Genomic DNA, 14,273 nt, shown 5'->3' with positions numbered 1-14,273 from the left:
ATATTGGCGGAATTATTTTGGTGGCATGGGTTCGATTTATATCATCACATTAAAACCGTTTTGGTTTAAATCACGAATTAAATTTTAGTTTACAAAAATATTCCAAAAGCCGGGAGACGTCATACTTAAAATAAACGCACCGACTTGACGCTAGAGAAAGTAAAAAAATAATTGGAGGGTTCGCCTCCGATGCCGGAGGCATCTTCAGTAGTTACAAAGCAGATGCAAGGATCAACCACAAGTCAACGCTATTTATTAGGAACGTCCGTACAAGCGTCGTGGCGAGGGTCGCGGGTTTCGTTGCACACGGATTTGTCCCTGCGGGCGAACCACGATTCTAGGAGTTTTCGGGGCCCCCACTTATCCTCTCTAACCGAGGTCGTGGTGGCCGCAAAGTCAAGAGAATGATTTATTGTGCACATACGGTCCACTAGTTCAGTTTTCATTCGCATCGCGTGGGAGGCGTGCGTGACGTCACGATTGTGTTATTTGAGTCTGGTCTCTCGTCCGTCCGGTTTCACCAATATAGGTTACCAGGCAGTCACTCACTACAGGCGATTTTGTAGATAGAAATTTAGAGAGGCGTTATTTACAAGGTCACCTGCAGTGACTGCCCGGCGTCCTACATTGGCGAAACCGGACGGAGGGGAGAGACCAGGCTCAAAGGACACCATCGTGACGTCACGTACGCGTCCCACGCTACGCGACTCAAAACTGAACTACTGGACAATGCCTTTACAATGGCTCATGTCTGTGATACATCATTAGGTATTTTGATTTGGTAATTTTTTTACGATTCTTCCAAATGTTAGAACCGAGCTGTTCTATTTGTTTTGGCGGCCATGTGGAAAGAAGTAAGTCAATGTCGACGCTTAGCGGGAAAAAAGAACACGCATGAAAACATTTTTTACAGAAACAGAAAACAAATAAACACTCAAATTAGAGTGCTGAGCTGCAATCCTCAAAGAGGGCAGTGATCAGAAATTTGTTCCCCCCCCCCCCCCCAGAAAAAGAAAAAAAAACTTTTCTTCATCACCGCCCTATGCAGCGATTTTAGAGAGTATTTGCAGAAATATGTTCAATGTAATATTTACACGCGGATCAAAAATATGATTATAATTATCATATTAAATTGCATAAGATCGTGAGGTGCTACAGAACCGCACCTCAACTTTTAAAATATGCTTATAATCGTGTGGACTCTTTTTTACCAAGACATTTTAAACAGCAATTGTTACGGGCTGAGCGTGCCAATCAGAGAAACGAAGCCAATCATCTGACAGCGCCATAGTAATCTTGGTTGGGTTAAATTGACAAAAGAACGAGGTACCTTGCAAGCGCTGATATCGGTGATTCCGACAGAAAGAAAGAAAGCATAGAAATAATAACGCGGCAAACATCGCCCTGCGGGACCTGCTCTGCGTGCGACGCCATACCACCAGGCAGTTGCCCGCTCGCAGAACGATCGTGCCTCAATACTAAGTTGACCGGTCTTAGCAAAACTGCGTATTCACTCCAAACAAATTAGGCCTTTCTTCTTTTTTCTTTGTTTTTTTGCTGCGACGCGTTGAAGTTATATCAATAATAATGTTTGTGGTCCGTGGTGTTCGGCCTTCGCCAGATGATGCTGTATTAGGTATTGTAAACCACAATACTTTTAAATTCGCCTATTATCCTGTGCTATCTCGTTTACCTCTAAACACTACATTGAACCATAATGCTTTAACATTTCTATGTTTCAGGTAACGTGTACGATGAGATTAAAGCTCGTTTCACCAAGCGTAAGTCACTCTTTAACGACGGTCAAGTTGTACGCTTATATCTTCAACGGCTTAGCTTCAATGGCACAGCAGGCCTACATTGGTGTGGGCTGCAGCCTTTCTGCAGCATCGTGGCTTTCCTGAGCCAAAATAAATAATAATTTTATTATGATTGTTATTATCTCCCTTGCTCAATACATAACAGCGTTGTCTTTTACATATTTTGTGTACCACGAAGATATTCAATTAAACAAGTTTAAACTTTTGGTGTATTGTTTCGAATCTTTGGGTTCTATATTTTTTCTTGTTTTAAATAAACAAGATTATAATAATCCTACCACAAATTGATTGAATAATCTAAATATAGAAAATATTCTTCAGAACTAGACAGATATGCAGATGTAGGAACTCATAACCTATTTAATGAACCTCCTTGCCTTTACAGAGGGTGTTGACTTCAAGAACAGCGTTCAGAACACTGGTAAGGAATATTGTGTATCCTCAGAACCGAGAGCTTATGTTATTTTATCTCAGCTTGGTCTGAGTGAGGACGGAGTGCTGACACTGACAGACGAGCTAAAAGAGAAATTGAACCGAGATTTGATGTTCACAAAACATCGCTTGAACGATAGGCATGACGCTGTCAATACTGAAATTGAAACATAACTAGTAAAACATATAAGCAAAAAATCTACTTTAAATGTTTTGTTCACCGTAACGGTAGTCCCATCATCTAATATCCGCTGAGCGTTTTAAATGCAAAATAAACACGGCATCGATGTAACCCTCACCCAATTGTTTTCAAAATTGTGTTAAAAACATCATTACCCAGGCAGCACCGAGTTCTGGGCCAAAACTTGGCTTGCGTCTGGCAGTTTAGGGCATTAAAAGGCCCGAAGGAAGTCAAATTAGTGCCAAACCTGACTTTCCTTGGCAACAGTCTGGGTATCTTGGCCCTAATTCGCCAAACAAGTGCCAAACTTAGGCTTCGCTGCAGGGTAGTTCGGCTGCCATCTGGCATTTTCGGGCATAAATAGCCTAATGAATGCAAGATTTAGGCTTATTGACCGGTAGTTCGGCAGATCTTTGGCACTTATGGGCGAAAATAGCCAAACTAATGCCAAAGTTAGACTTCACTTTTTGATAGTTCGGCTGTCACCTGGCACATTCGGGCCAAAATCGCCACATATGTGCCAGAGTTAGGCTTACTACCTTGTAGTTCGGCAGAGCTTTGGCATTTTTCGGCCAAAATTGCGAAACTAATGCCAAAGTTAGGCTTCGCTTCCCGATAGTTCGGCTGTCATCTGGCAGGTATGGGCCGAAATCGCCACAAATGTGCCAGAGTTAGGCTTACTACCTTGTAGTTCGGTTGACATCTGGCATCTTTGGGCCCAATTCGCCAAACGAGTGCCCAAGTTAGGCTTCGCTTCCCGACAGTTTGGCTGTGATCTGGCAGCTACGGGCCAAAGTTGCCAAACAAGTGCCAGAACTAGGCTTACTGCCTTGGAGTTCGGCTGATGAGGTATTTTATGTACGCGGGTGGTCTTCATCTTAATTAAATAGAAATCAAGTTTTTTTTGGCTGGCAACTTTGTCTTATTTTGGGTGTCTCTTGATTTCTGCAGTCCAAAGGTTGGCTGAATGTTTTGACGCGGCTGGAGCAGGCTTTGCAAACGCAAATTGTGCTAGATGCTGTACTCGCGCGTAGGTACACAAGCCAATATCGGGACGCGCCGTGAGACTGGTCCGACATTAAGGCGCGTTCACACCGGCGATGCGATCTAGTCGCGCCATAACTTTCATCGCAAAAGCGACCATTGCGGGCAAAAAGTGACGGGATTTGAGCAGTCGCTTGCTGACCCGACTTTTTGCGATGCGCTCTAGTCGCGGAGAGGCCGAGCCAATCAACGACGTTCGGAGCGAGAGTTTTTGAGGAGTGACTCGCCAACGAAAGCGTTGGACTCGCTCATCGCGCACGCCAGATTGACCAACTAATTACTTTTTTCTTTTTTTGCGATGCGATTTAGGATGATCGCGCGACTGCTTACATCCCCGGTGTGAATCCGCCTTTACAGAAAGTGCTGCCATTGAGCTAACACTGCGCAAGACGGATGTGCGCACGTCTCCAGAAGAGATATCATTATTAGGCGGCGCATTGCAAAAGCGAGCGTGGCTCTGTGCGTGTCTTGCATTATGATTGCGCAGTGTCAAATCCTAGCGATAACAAAGAGCGGAAACGAGCGGGGCTCCGTGGCGCGGCTCCCGCATCACAGTTGGGGAATGAAAATGAAATCCCGGAAATTGTACCATTTTAGCGTGTTGATACTTTTTAAACATTAAAAAGTTGAGACACAAATGGGACGATACAGACAGGACAATCTTTGAACTTTAAAGGCCGCTGTACAAACGGGACGTTCTGCAGAAAAGAACCTTCTCTCCCGAAGCTGGAGGACGGGGAGGGAAAGGGCCAGCGTTGGATGGAAAGAGCGTCTAGAGAATGGGATTAGCCTCGGGGTGAGCCATCCTCTCGAGAGGGAGTGGGGACGGAACAAAGCTGCCGTGGGGGTTCCGGCTAAAGGTGGAAGAAAGTTAAGCTTGTCAAACGGCGACCTCGGATCCGAGGACGGGCAGGTCAGAGCATTTGAAAATAGCTGCCTGATTAGCTGGACCACCCAGTGCGGTCTACTGGTTCTAGAGGGTAACTCCGATGAAGAAAACTCGTTTTGTTCGAAAACTCTGAAAGCATTCTGGACGTGAACTCTTGCCACAAATAAAAATAACACATGCATGAAAAACTACGAAGGCAACTAAGCTTCCTTCTACGATGGAAGAATGCGTGAGCATTACAGGCAGAGTTATGTTGGCGCAACTTGCAATGAAGAAAAAAAAAGTTATGTTGACGCAACGGATAGCGCGCTAGTTTCACTATCAAGAGGGCCTAGCTTCGAAACCGGGCAGGGGATGGTTTTTTTTCTCGTGTTCTTTTTTTATTTTGTTTATTTTTTTTGTTCGGTCACGTGTCAAGAAAATTCACACGAACAGAAATTTGTTTTAGCCACGTCACTGGAGATTTGTTTTTCTTATTTTTCCTTTTCTTCAGTCTTTCTTTTTTTTCTACTTTTTGGTTTACGCTTCCTTTCGCAAAACTCTTTGCACTTATTTCGATTTACTTTGGCGTTAGCCAAATCATTTTATTTATGGCAGGGAATTCTGTCGTACGTATCTTATGTTACTATTACCAACCCTGGCATGCAATTCGCATAGAGAATTTCGTCCGGCAACCAGTTTGGGAATGACGACGCCAAATTAGTGCTCTAATTTATTTGAGGTCTAAGCATAATTTCGGCCTTGTTATCCGTCGGTCTCTAAGATTGGCTCTTGAAGTTTCTTTTGGGAAAGAGTAGACGATAGGCGTTTTTAAAGAGCACGTGCGTCGACCAGAGTGAACATTGCTGAAGCGCCTCTTGTGTGATTTTGGCCGTAAATAACTGGATGCCCCGGGCAAACCCACCCAATGTAGAAAAGTATCTACCTTTCTGGTTTCATAGAGAGCTATGAAAGCCAGAAGGGACGAATCCCAGCCGAGTCAAACTACCGGCTTGCAAACGCAATCGTGTTGATAATAGCGCAAAGGAGTTTGTATGACTCTTTCTGGCAGCGTGCAGAAAGTGAAGTCACGGATGTAATATAGGCTTTTGCCTAGTCACCTCGCGAACGGTTGGGTATCGACTGCAGAGATCCATTTCGCGTTGTTTTATTACGGGATTATATCTTGATTTCTCTGTTCCTAGTTTCGCAGACAGAAAAAAATCGCTTTTCTCGTGTGGTGTGACGGCGGGGAGACAGAAATCAGTCAGAGTACCGAAATTCGACGCTTGTGCTCGTTCTATAGTGCTTCTAAAAACCGTGCGATCACGGCTGTGGAACGTCAACATTGCATAAACTGCCGTTATTTGTACTCGTATTGCATCGCGAGGGAACGACTATGACAGGGTAAACACGGATAGGGAGAATGGGAGCGTGTGATTTGTTGAAGTTTGAATCAACAAATCGAGCTTCAACGATTGCGATAGTATTGCATTCACTCAGCCAGCTATATGAGTTCTCGTACTTTCCAAGTATGCGATTCGTGTTCTGCCAGTGGTACATCAGTTAGATTAAAAAGCAAAATCCAGGTTAAAAAAAAAAAAAAGAAGAAAAGTTTAGGGTGACTCGAGCCGCTCCCGCGCCGAATCATGTTTCACGTAAGCGTAATTTTGGGTTCAATGCACGACGAGGGGTCTTCAATCATAAAAATATTTTGAGTACGATTATTTGCAGCGCTGAAACTTTGAAAGCCAAGCAGTGAAGGCAATGGTGTTCTTATAAATATTATATACATATTATTTTACTCTGTTTGAATACGCTGCCGTCGTTATATCCTTGAATTATTGGCTAGCTTGTGGCGGACTGGGAAGTCTTGCAGGACCGTATGATAGGACCTACACTAAACCTGCCGCGCTTCGAAAAATGTTAGTCCGATGCATACCAGCTTGTTCAAGTCGGATGAAGCGTTGCGCATCCGGAAAAGCGCATTCAATCGCTGCCCGCGACGTGTTTCGTTTTTCTTTTTTTCGAGCAGCGAGATAATCTTTAGTCAAGCAGCCGGCCGCCTCTTCGGCGGGTTATGCATGATTAACGGAGGCGTCTCCTAATCCATTCTGCGTGTTGGCCCCTCGGGGGAGGGCGGTATACAGGTGGCGGAGGGCGGTGAAGGGAGGAAAGGAGGGCAGGAGAGGTGGAAACGCAAAAAAGTGGAAAGAGCGAACTTTATTTTCGGCTTCAAGCTCAAAACCCGCCCGCTCCGTGGGAGTACCGGATAGAGAAATCTTGCGGGAAGGAGAGGAAGCGAAGGAAGTGTACGCGATCCCCCTGTCCTGCGGGGCCAGGTACATCGGACAAACGGGGCGATGCCTCACCGACCGACTCCGAGAACAACAAATGGACGCCGAAAGGGCTGCTTCGGATTCCAAGCACCCGATCGTCATTCACGGGAGAAAATGTCCCGGCTACGCTCCTAATTTATGTAATAACAAAAACGGCTTGATGTAACAAAAATAACAATTTAATTAAACCTTTCGCCTCCCATGTGGGATGCATCTTCAGTAGAGCACAGAGCGAGTGAGAGTCACACAAAAAAGTTCGGCTATTTAGGCATAAAGTTTGTGTACACGTCCGGCAAGGGGCCACGGTTCTTGTTTACCAGCGATGAATCACTTCCGCGTTTGTCGTTCTGGATGAACCAAGATTTCAGCCGCTTCCTTGGTCCCCACCTTTTATCCCTCGCCAAGGTCTTTGACTTTGACAGGAATGCCTTGTCAAAGTCAAATTGGTGTCCTGACGTCCATGCGCGGTAGACAAGTTCGGACTTGAAGCGGGTGCCGTTCGTGGAATTGGCGGCATCCCGTGCGTGTTCTCTTAGTCTTGTTTTTCTTTTTCGTCCCGTCTTTCCAATGTAGGAAGCGTCACATTCCTTGCACTGCACCTGGTAGATCATGCCCCTTCCTGCCTCTGGCGGGGTCGGGTCTTTTGGCTTGGAGATAACATTGGCAATTGCTATGTAGGGTTTGTATACAGTTCGTACCCCCAACGGCCTAAGGGCGCGTCCCAAAGCCTCGGAAACTCCTTTAACGCGCGGGATGCACACGACGTCACGTGTTCGTTCGGCTTGACCTGGGCGCCGACGGGACATTTGTTTCTTAACGCGATTGATAAACCGGTCGGGGTAGTTACGTTTCTTCAAAGCCTCCCGCACATGGCTAAGTTCTTGATTGCTAAGTGTTGAGTTAGATGGGACTGTTTCTGAACGATGAAGTAACGATCTTACAACTGAGCTTTTGTGTTGAGTAGGATGATGAGAGTGATAGTCAAGAAAGTTTTGTCTGTCACATGGTTTACGATATACGGATGTCTCCATCTTAAAGAAAGGTTCACTAGTTCTATGGACACGTACATCTAAAAACGGCAAGGTACTGTCGGTTTCATGTTCGCAGGTGAACTGAATTGAGGGGTGGACACTATTCAAATTGCGGTGAAAATCGGTTACGTTCTCTCTGTTAACTATTACAAAAGTGTCATCGACATAACGACGGAGAACTTCACGGGGAAATCAATGCCAGACATTACCTTTTCCTCAGCATATTCCATGACGAGATTCAAGACGGTTACAGAAACTGGACTCCCCATAGGGCATCCGCTGACCTGATGATATGTGTCTCCATTAAAACTAAAATTACACTGGTTGAGACAAAAACGCAAAAGGAGTATAACGTCATCAACAAGGAGGGTTGTGCGAGTGGACAACGACTGGTCTTCCAACAACCGGTCACGGGCGACATCAAACGCCAGGGCGTTGAGGACATTCGTAAATAATGAAATCACATCAAAGGATGCCATATCCTCGTGCGGTAGCAGGGTCTGAGCGCGTATAAGTTGAACAAAGTCACGGGAATTCCGGACGCTAAACTCATTGCTTCCCGTAAGAGGGCTCAGAATCATAACCAGATATTTGGAAAGGCTGTAAGTGAATGAACCAATAAACGATACAATCGGGTGTAGGGGGTGACACGCTTTGTGAATTTTGGGGGGTCCATACATCTTGGGTGTCGCGGCGTCAGAGGAGAAGAGACGACGGTATAGGTCGTCACTGATGCGTCCTTTCTTTTTCAGCTTTCGAAGGTGGTAAACTAACACTCTTTCGGACTTAGCAGCGGGATCTCTTGATAGCCTCACGAAATAGTGACTGTCATTTATAACTTCATACATCTTCTTCATGTAGTCATCCCTATCAAGCACAACGGTACCTTTTCCTTTGTCGGCCTTTACAATCATGATGGAGCTGTCTCACTTCAACTCATTAAGAGCAATGCGTGCTTGTTGATCTAAATTTGACCCGGCCGGTTTCGCATTGTTCAAAACATTGACAAGGCGGCTTATCGCGAGATTTACCCCTGTGACATCGTGCACATGTCTGAGTTTCTCTTCAATTTCAATTATGAAGTCACCTTTTGGAGCGTACCGTGGAGCAAGGGCATAGTCCAGTCCTTTGGGTAGCAGAAATTTAGATCAACAAGAACTCATTGCTTTTAATGAGTTGAAGTGACACAGCTCCATCATGATTTTAAAGGCCGACAAAGAAAAAGAAACCGTTGTGCTTGATAGGTATGACATAGGCCGGCGGATGCCCTTTGGGGAGTCCAGTTTCCGTAACCGTCTCGAATCTCGTCATGGAATATGTTGAGGAAAAGGTAATGTCTGGCATTGATTTGCCAGCGAAGTTCTACCGTCGTTATGTCGATGACACTTTTGTAACAGTTAACAGAGAGAACGTAACCGATTTTCACCGCGATTTGAATAGTGTCCACCCCTCAATTCAGTTCACCTGCGAACATGAAACCGACAGTACCTTGCCGTTTTTAGATGTCCGTGTCCATAAAACTAGTGAACCTTTCTTTAAGATGGAGACATTCGTATATCGTAAACCATGTGACAGACAAAACTTTCTTGACTACCACTCTCATTGCCCTACTCAGCACAAAAGCTCAGTTGTAAGATCGTTACTTCATCGTTCAGAAACAGTCCCATCTAACTCAACACTTAGCAATCAAGCACTTAGCCATGTGCGGGAGGCTTCGAAGAAACGTAACTACCCCGACCGATTTATCAATCTTGTTAAGAAACAAATGTCCCGTCGGCGCCCGGATCGAGCCGAACGAACACGTGACGTTGTGTGCCTCCCGTACGTTAAGGGGGTTTCGGAGGCATTGGGACGCGCTCTTAGGCCGTCGGTTGTACGAACTGTATACGAACCCTACAGAACAATCGCCAATGTTATCTCCAAGCCAAAAGACCCGACCCCACCAGAGGCAGAAAGGGGCGTGATCTACCAGGCGCAGTGCAAGGAATGTGAAGCTTCCTACATTGGAAAGACGGGACGAAAAAGAAAAACAAGACTAGAAGAACACGCACGGGATGTCGCCAATTCCACGAACGCCACCCGCTTGAAGACCGAACTCGTCGACCACGCATGGACGTCAAAACACCAATTTGACTTTGACAAGGCATCGACCTTGGCGAGGGATAAAAGGTGGGGACCAAGGAAGCTGCTGGAATCTTGGTTCATCCAGAACGACAAACGCGGAAGTGATTCATCGCTGGTATACAAGAACCGTGGCCCCCTGCCGGACGTGTACACAAACTTTATGCCTAAATAGCCGAACTTTTTGGTGCGAATCTCACTCGTTCATTCCTCTTCTGAAGGTGCCTCCCGCATGGGAGGCGAATCGCTTAATTAAATTGCTATTTTTGTTATGTCAAGTCGTTTTTGTTATTACATTTATCATGTCTGCGCGCGGCTTCTGGATTATTTTTGCGCTCGTAATTTCACCGGCACGACAGCCATGGGAGTCCACTGCGAGCGAGTGGGGAGATAAATAATTGAGGCCTATCGGATGGCGACAAGCCCGCAAAACATAAGCACCCCTTCATTTCGCTCTCAAGAAAGGAGATTATCTACATCTTGTAAATCCTGAGATGGGGAACGATAAAAAAACTGACGAACACTTCTGAGGCCCTCAATGGAAGCCGAAAGCTGACAGACTAGGCAAGGCGACAAGGTCATCGGCAGAAGCGGCCTTTTCTTTTGTGCGTTGTTGATACCCCTTCGACCTCGCCTTTTGCAAATCCTCCTTGCCTGCTTTTGTGTCTTCGTGTGGCTGTCAGCGAGCGCGACAGCCGCTTTAAGCAAATCAAAAGGGTGGAGCGAAACGCGTGACCCAGCGTGACCTCTCAACGTAGGACGCGTAGGACAAAAAGATTTGGATGAAAATTTGTCACGTGACTTTCTCTGTCACGCTGATGGGAATATCTGGGGCTGTCGTATTCGCCGTTTGCCTAGTTATAGAAATAAGAGGGCCACGTAAGTCCGGTTTTCGAACTGCGCTATTCAGTGTTCTGTTGCTTTCGTGCGTTGCAGACGCGGCCGTGTTTTTTCGTCGTAAACGGTCGGAATACGTTCATGGCAATTTTTTGGTAACAGCCATTTTTTTCATCGGAGTTTGTGGAATACTTGTGATGTGTTTGTTGGACACGCTTCGACAAAAAAATGCTCTCCGCCGACGAGGAGACGTCAGTTGAATGTGCGCAACCTTCTTCCTCGAATGTGTTTCTGGGGTGCCTGAGTTGGATTATGCATCTATCAAGGATTACATGATATCGCTCTTTTATTAGTAAGTGCACTGCAAGCATGATTCTGATAGTCGTCCTGCTTTCCTCTCAATCTCCGCGGTTTTTGTATGATGAGTTTTGCTTGGCATAAGGACAGTGTTAATTGTATTTTATAATTTGCTTTTCGTTTTACAGAGAAGTGTGACCTTTGTAAATATGTTGAGAATACACTGTGTGTAATGATAGTTGTTTAATAAACTTCTGGGAGCGATCGAAAAAATCTGTTTGTCCGTATAAGTGATTAGATATGCAACAAATGACATGCAACGCACACATACTTGCACGACGTTCGGCCAATACGGAGCAGACGCATCATAGAGTTTTCGCACAATATTGCGCGAACGCTAGGCCAAGGCGAAACAGCTGTACGGCAATACCTGCCGGGTATCAAACGATGGTGCAAAACTGGACATTTGAGCGATATTGGAACCAACTTTCGGCCGGCACTGGCACGATACTGCAAAGTATTGCTGTGCTGCTTGGGAACGGAGGTGATGACATCTTACGACCGTGTTTCCAACGCTTATTTAATTTATTTTTCTTCTGGGACGCGTGAAAGAGTACTTCTATGACACACCAGAGATATTCGAAACTTGGGCTGGCCTCTCGGCTTTCTTTGCCACTTTTGGCACTTATTTGGCACTTCAGTGGGTAGCCGGAGAAGAGCCAAACTTCAGCGTGCCCTGAATCGACAAATTAAGATTTACTGCGGCAGTTATGGCTCAAGTCTGGCGCTTACTATGGCACAACTGTGGCGGACCAGAGAAAAGCCAAACTCGGCGATGCCGAAATACCAAAATTAGGCGTTGCTTTGGTAGTTATGGCTCAAGTATGGCACACTTCGGCACTCCTGTGGCGTACCAGAGAAACGCCAAATTTTGGCATGTCCGATATACCCAAATTAGGCGTTGCTCTGGCAGTTATGGCTGAATTATGGCACCAACTTTGGCGCTCCTCTGGCGGACCAGAGAAACGCCAGACCTTGGCATGCCCCGAATTTCCAGATTAGGATTTACAATGGCAGTTATGGCTCAAGTCTGGCACCAACTTTGGCGCTCCTCTGGCGGACCAGAGCAACGCCAAACTTTGGCATGTCCAAAATACCAAAATTGGGCGTTCCTCTGGCAGTTATAGCTCTAGTATGGCACTACTTCGGCAGCCTGTGGCGGACCCGAGAAAAGCCAAACTTTGGCACGCCCCAAATACCGAAATTAGGCGTTGCTCTGGCAGCTATGGCTGAAGTATGGCACCAACTTTGGCGCTCTTTTGGCGGACCAGAGAAACGCCAAACCTTGGCACGTCCCAAATACCGAAATTAGGCGTTGTTTTGGCAGTTATGGCTGAAGTATGGCACCAACTTTGGCCCTCATCTGGCGGACCAGGGAAACGCCAAACCTTCGCATGCCCCGAATTCCCAGATTAGGATTTACTATGGCAGTTATGGCTCAAGTATGCCACCAACTTTGGCACTCCTCTGGCGTACCAGAGAAGAGCCAAACTTTGGCATGCCCTAGGATCGCCCAACTAAGGCTATAGTTAGGCACCGTACTTTGGCACTGATGAATGCCATGGTGCAAAAACCTAACTGCGCCAAAGTTGGGCCCTTATTTTGCCAGACCTTTGCCCAAGTTGCGCATTCCTCTGGCGTGCTAACCGGGTAGACAATGATAAATTACTTAAAAAATTGCTTCGGTACTTGTAAGGTAAAACTCAATTGTAAACTAGCCCTGCCTTATCGGGTGTATAATGGAGTAACAGTATCGAAGATTGAGAAATATATTGAAAATTAAATAGCTCTTTGCATCTTTTTTACATGAAGTAGTTAAATATTGATCAGCAAGATGGCTAATAAAGGATAACAGGCACAGGGCAGAAATCTGCCATATTTATAAGCGCACATCGGAGGAGAGATAATACAAATTTAGGTTGAAAGGAGAGGCGACGGCAAAAACAATATCATACATTGAATGCAATCCTGTTGGTGCGTATGGTTAACTTGATTTTAAAATACCTGTCACTATCATCGCTTCCTACATTTAACATCTATACTCAAAAACGTTTAGTAACAATGTTATCCGAATTGTTGTGTAGCTGACAATTAATAATACTTTTAATTTAAACGTGCTTGAGCCAATGTATCACAATATGCTGAAAAATATATCTGTAGAAGTGCCTCATCCACCACATGAATCTAAGATGATCTGCCCCGCAAACATATTTGAGTGTTTAAATGGAGGTTAATAAATTACCTATACTTCAGCTCCTAACATAACTTACTGTGCACAGCATGCCGCTTTGTAAAATTGCCTTCATTTGCTTTCCCCCGTACAGGAACAAAGTTGATGGCCACAGTGAGAGGCGTTATTGGTATGACTCATCGTTTTATGGGTCACGTATTTATGTCCGCCCACCGTTTACCCTTCTCACACGTGTTTTACCACTACCATAACCATGAGGGGAGGACATCTATGGCGGTAATATATACAAACAAGTCGTTAAATATGAGCAGGGGGTTCCAGTATTGTTAAATTCATCTACTAAATAAAAACACTCCACCTTAATTTGCCTCATAACCTTGTGTAATGACTAGTCCGAGAGAATCATCTCTCAACGTACTATTTAAGAAACAGGTAATTAAATGGGCAGTCTGTGCATGGAACCTGAAAATTCGGAAAGTAGAATTTGTTTCATCAAAATTGTGAATGACAGTGTTACTAATGATGCACATATATTACATTAACATTTTTTTTTAACCGAAAGTTTAAAAACGCGGCTGTACTTCTCAGATGCTGCGATACAGAACACAGTACAATTTGAATGTTTCGCTTGTCTTTTATAATGCCTATAATGTGCGCTTTCAATTTCGATGAAAGAAAAACAACAAATGCCACACATTTTATGTCGTGCCTTGTAAGGACCACCGGCATCTTTATGGTACGTCGAGCATGATCATGGTCAGCACGTGGCTGCTTCTGTTGAGCAGTCTCCTCTTCAGCCCGCTCTTTCCTTGTGCGAGGTATAGTAAAGGCTGCATGCACATCCTGTGAGAGATTGATCCCACGACCCACGGGTTTAAGTGATGAGGATAGGAAGAGCGTTCCTGTGCCCAAATCTCCCGTGCATGCTCATTCGTTTTGAAGGGACGACTGGCAATTTTCAGGGGGTTACTTAAAAAAAATGGATCCGAATTTAATATATAAGAATCGGCTAACTGTTCAACAAAAGTAAACATTTTTTTAATGTTACTCTG

At 45.2% G+C, this 14,273-nt stretch overlaps 1 protein-coding gene across 1 annotated transcript in view; it reads left to right on the top strand.

Annotated features, from left to right (window-relative positions):
• The window catches only part of LOC120842921, a 44,200-nt gene extending 30,475 nt beyond the window's left edge, over window positions 1-13,725 (top strand). The window contains exons 6-9 of the mRNA XM_040214137.1: window positions 1,743-1,781; window positions 2,206-2,241; window positions 13,355-13,497; window positions 13,654-13,725. Of these exons, the coding sequence (XP_040070071.1) occupies window positions 1,743-1,781; window positions 2,206-2,241; window positions 13,355-13,497; window positions 13,654-13,725 (290 nt within the window). The remainder of the gene's footprint in view (window positions 1-1,742; window positions 1,782-2,205; window positions 2,242-13,354; window positions 13,498-13,653) is intronic.
• The last annotated feature ends 548 nt before the right edge of the window (window positions 13,726-14,273 follow it).

This window comes from Ixodes scapularis, unplaced genomic scaffold (genome assembly GCF_016920785.2).
Source record: "Ixodes scapularis isolate PalLabHiFi unplaced genomic scaffold, ASM1692078v2 PGA_scaffold5__190_contigs__length_132052651, whole genome shotgun sequence".
Classification (NCBI taxonomy): domain Eukaryota; kingdom Metazoa; phylum Arthropoda; class Arachnida; order Ixodida; family Ixodidae; genus Ixodes; species Ixodes scapularis.
The sequence above is the reverse complement of the archived record's forward strand: the minus strand, read 5'-3'. Positions and strand labels throughout refer to the sequence as shown.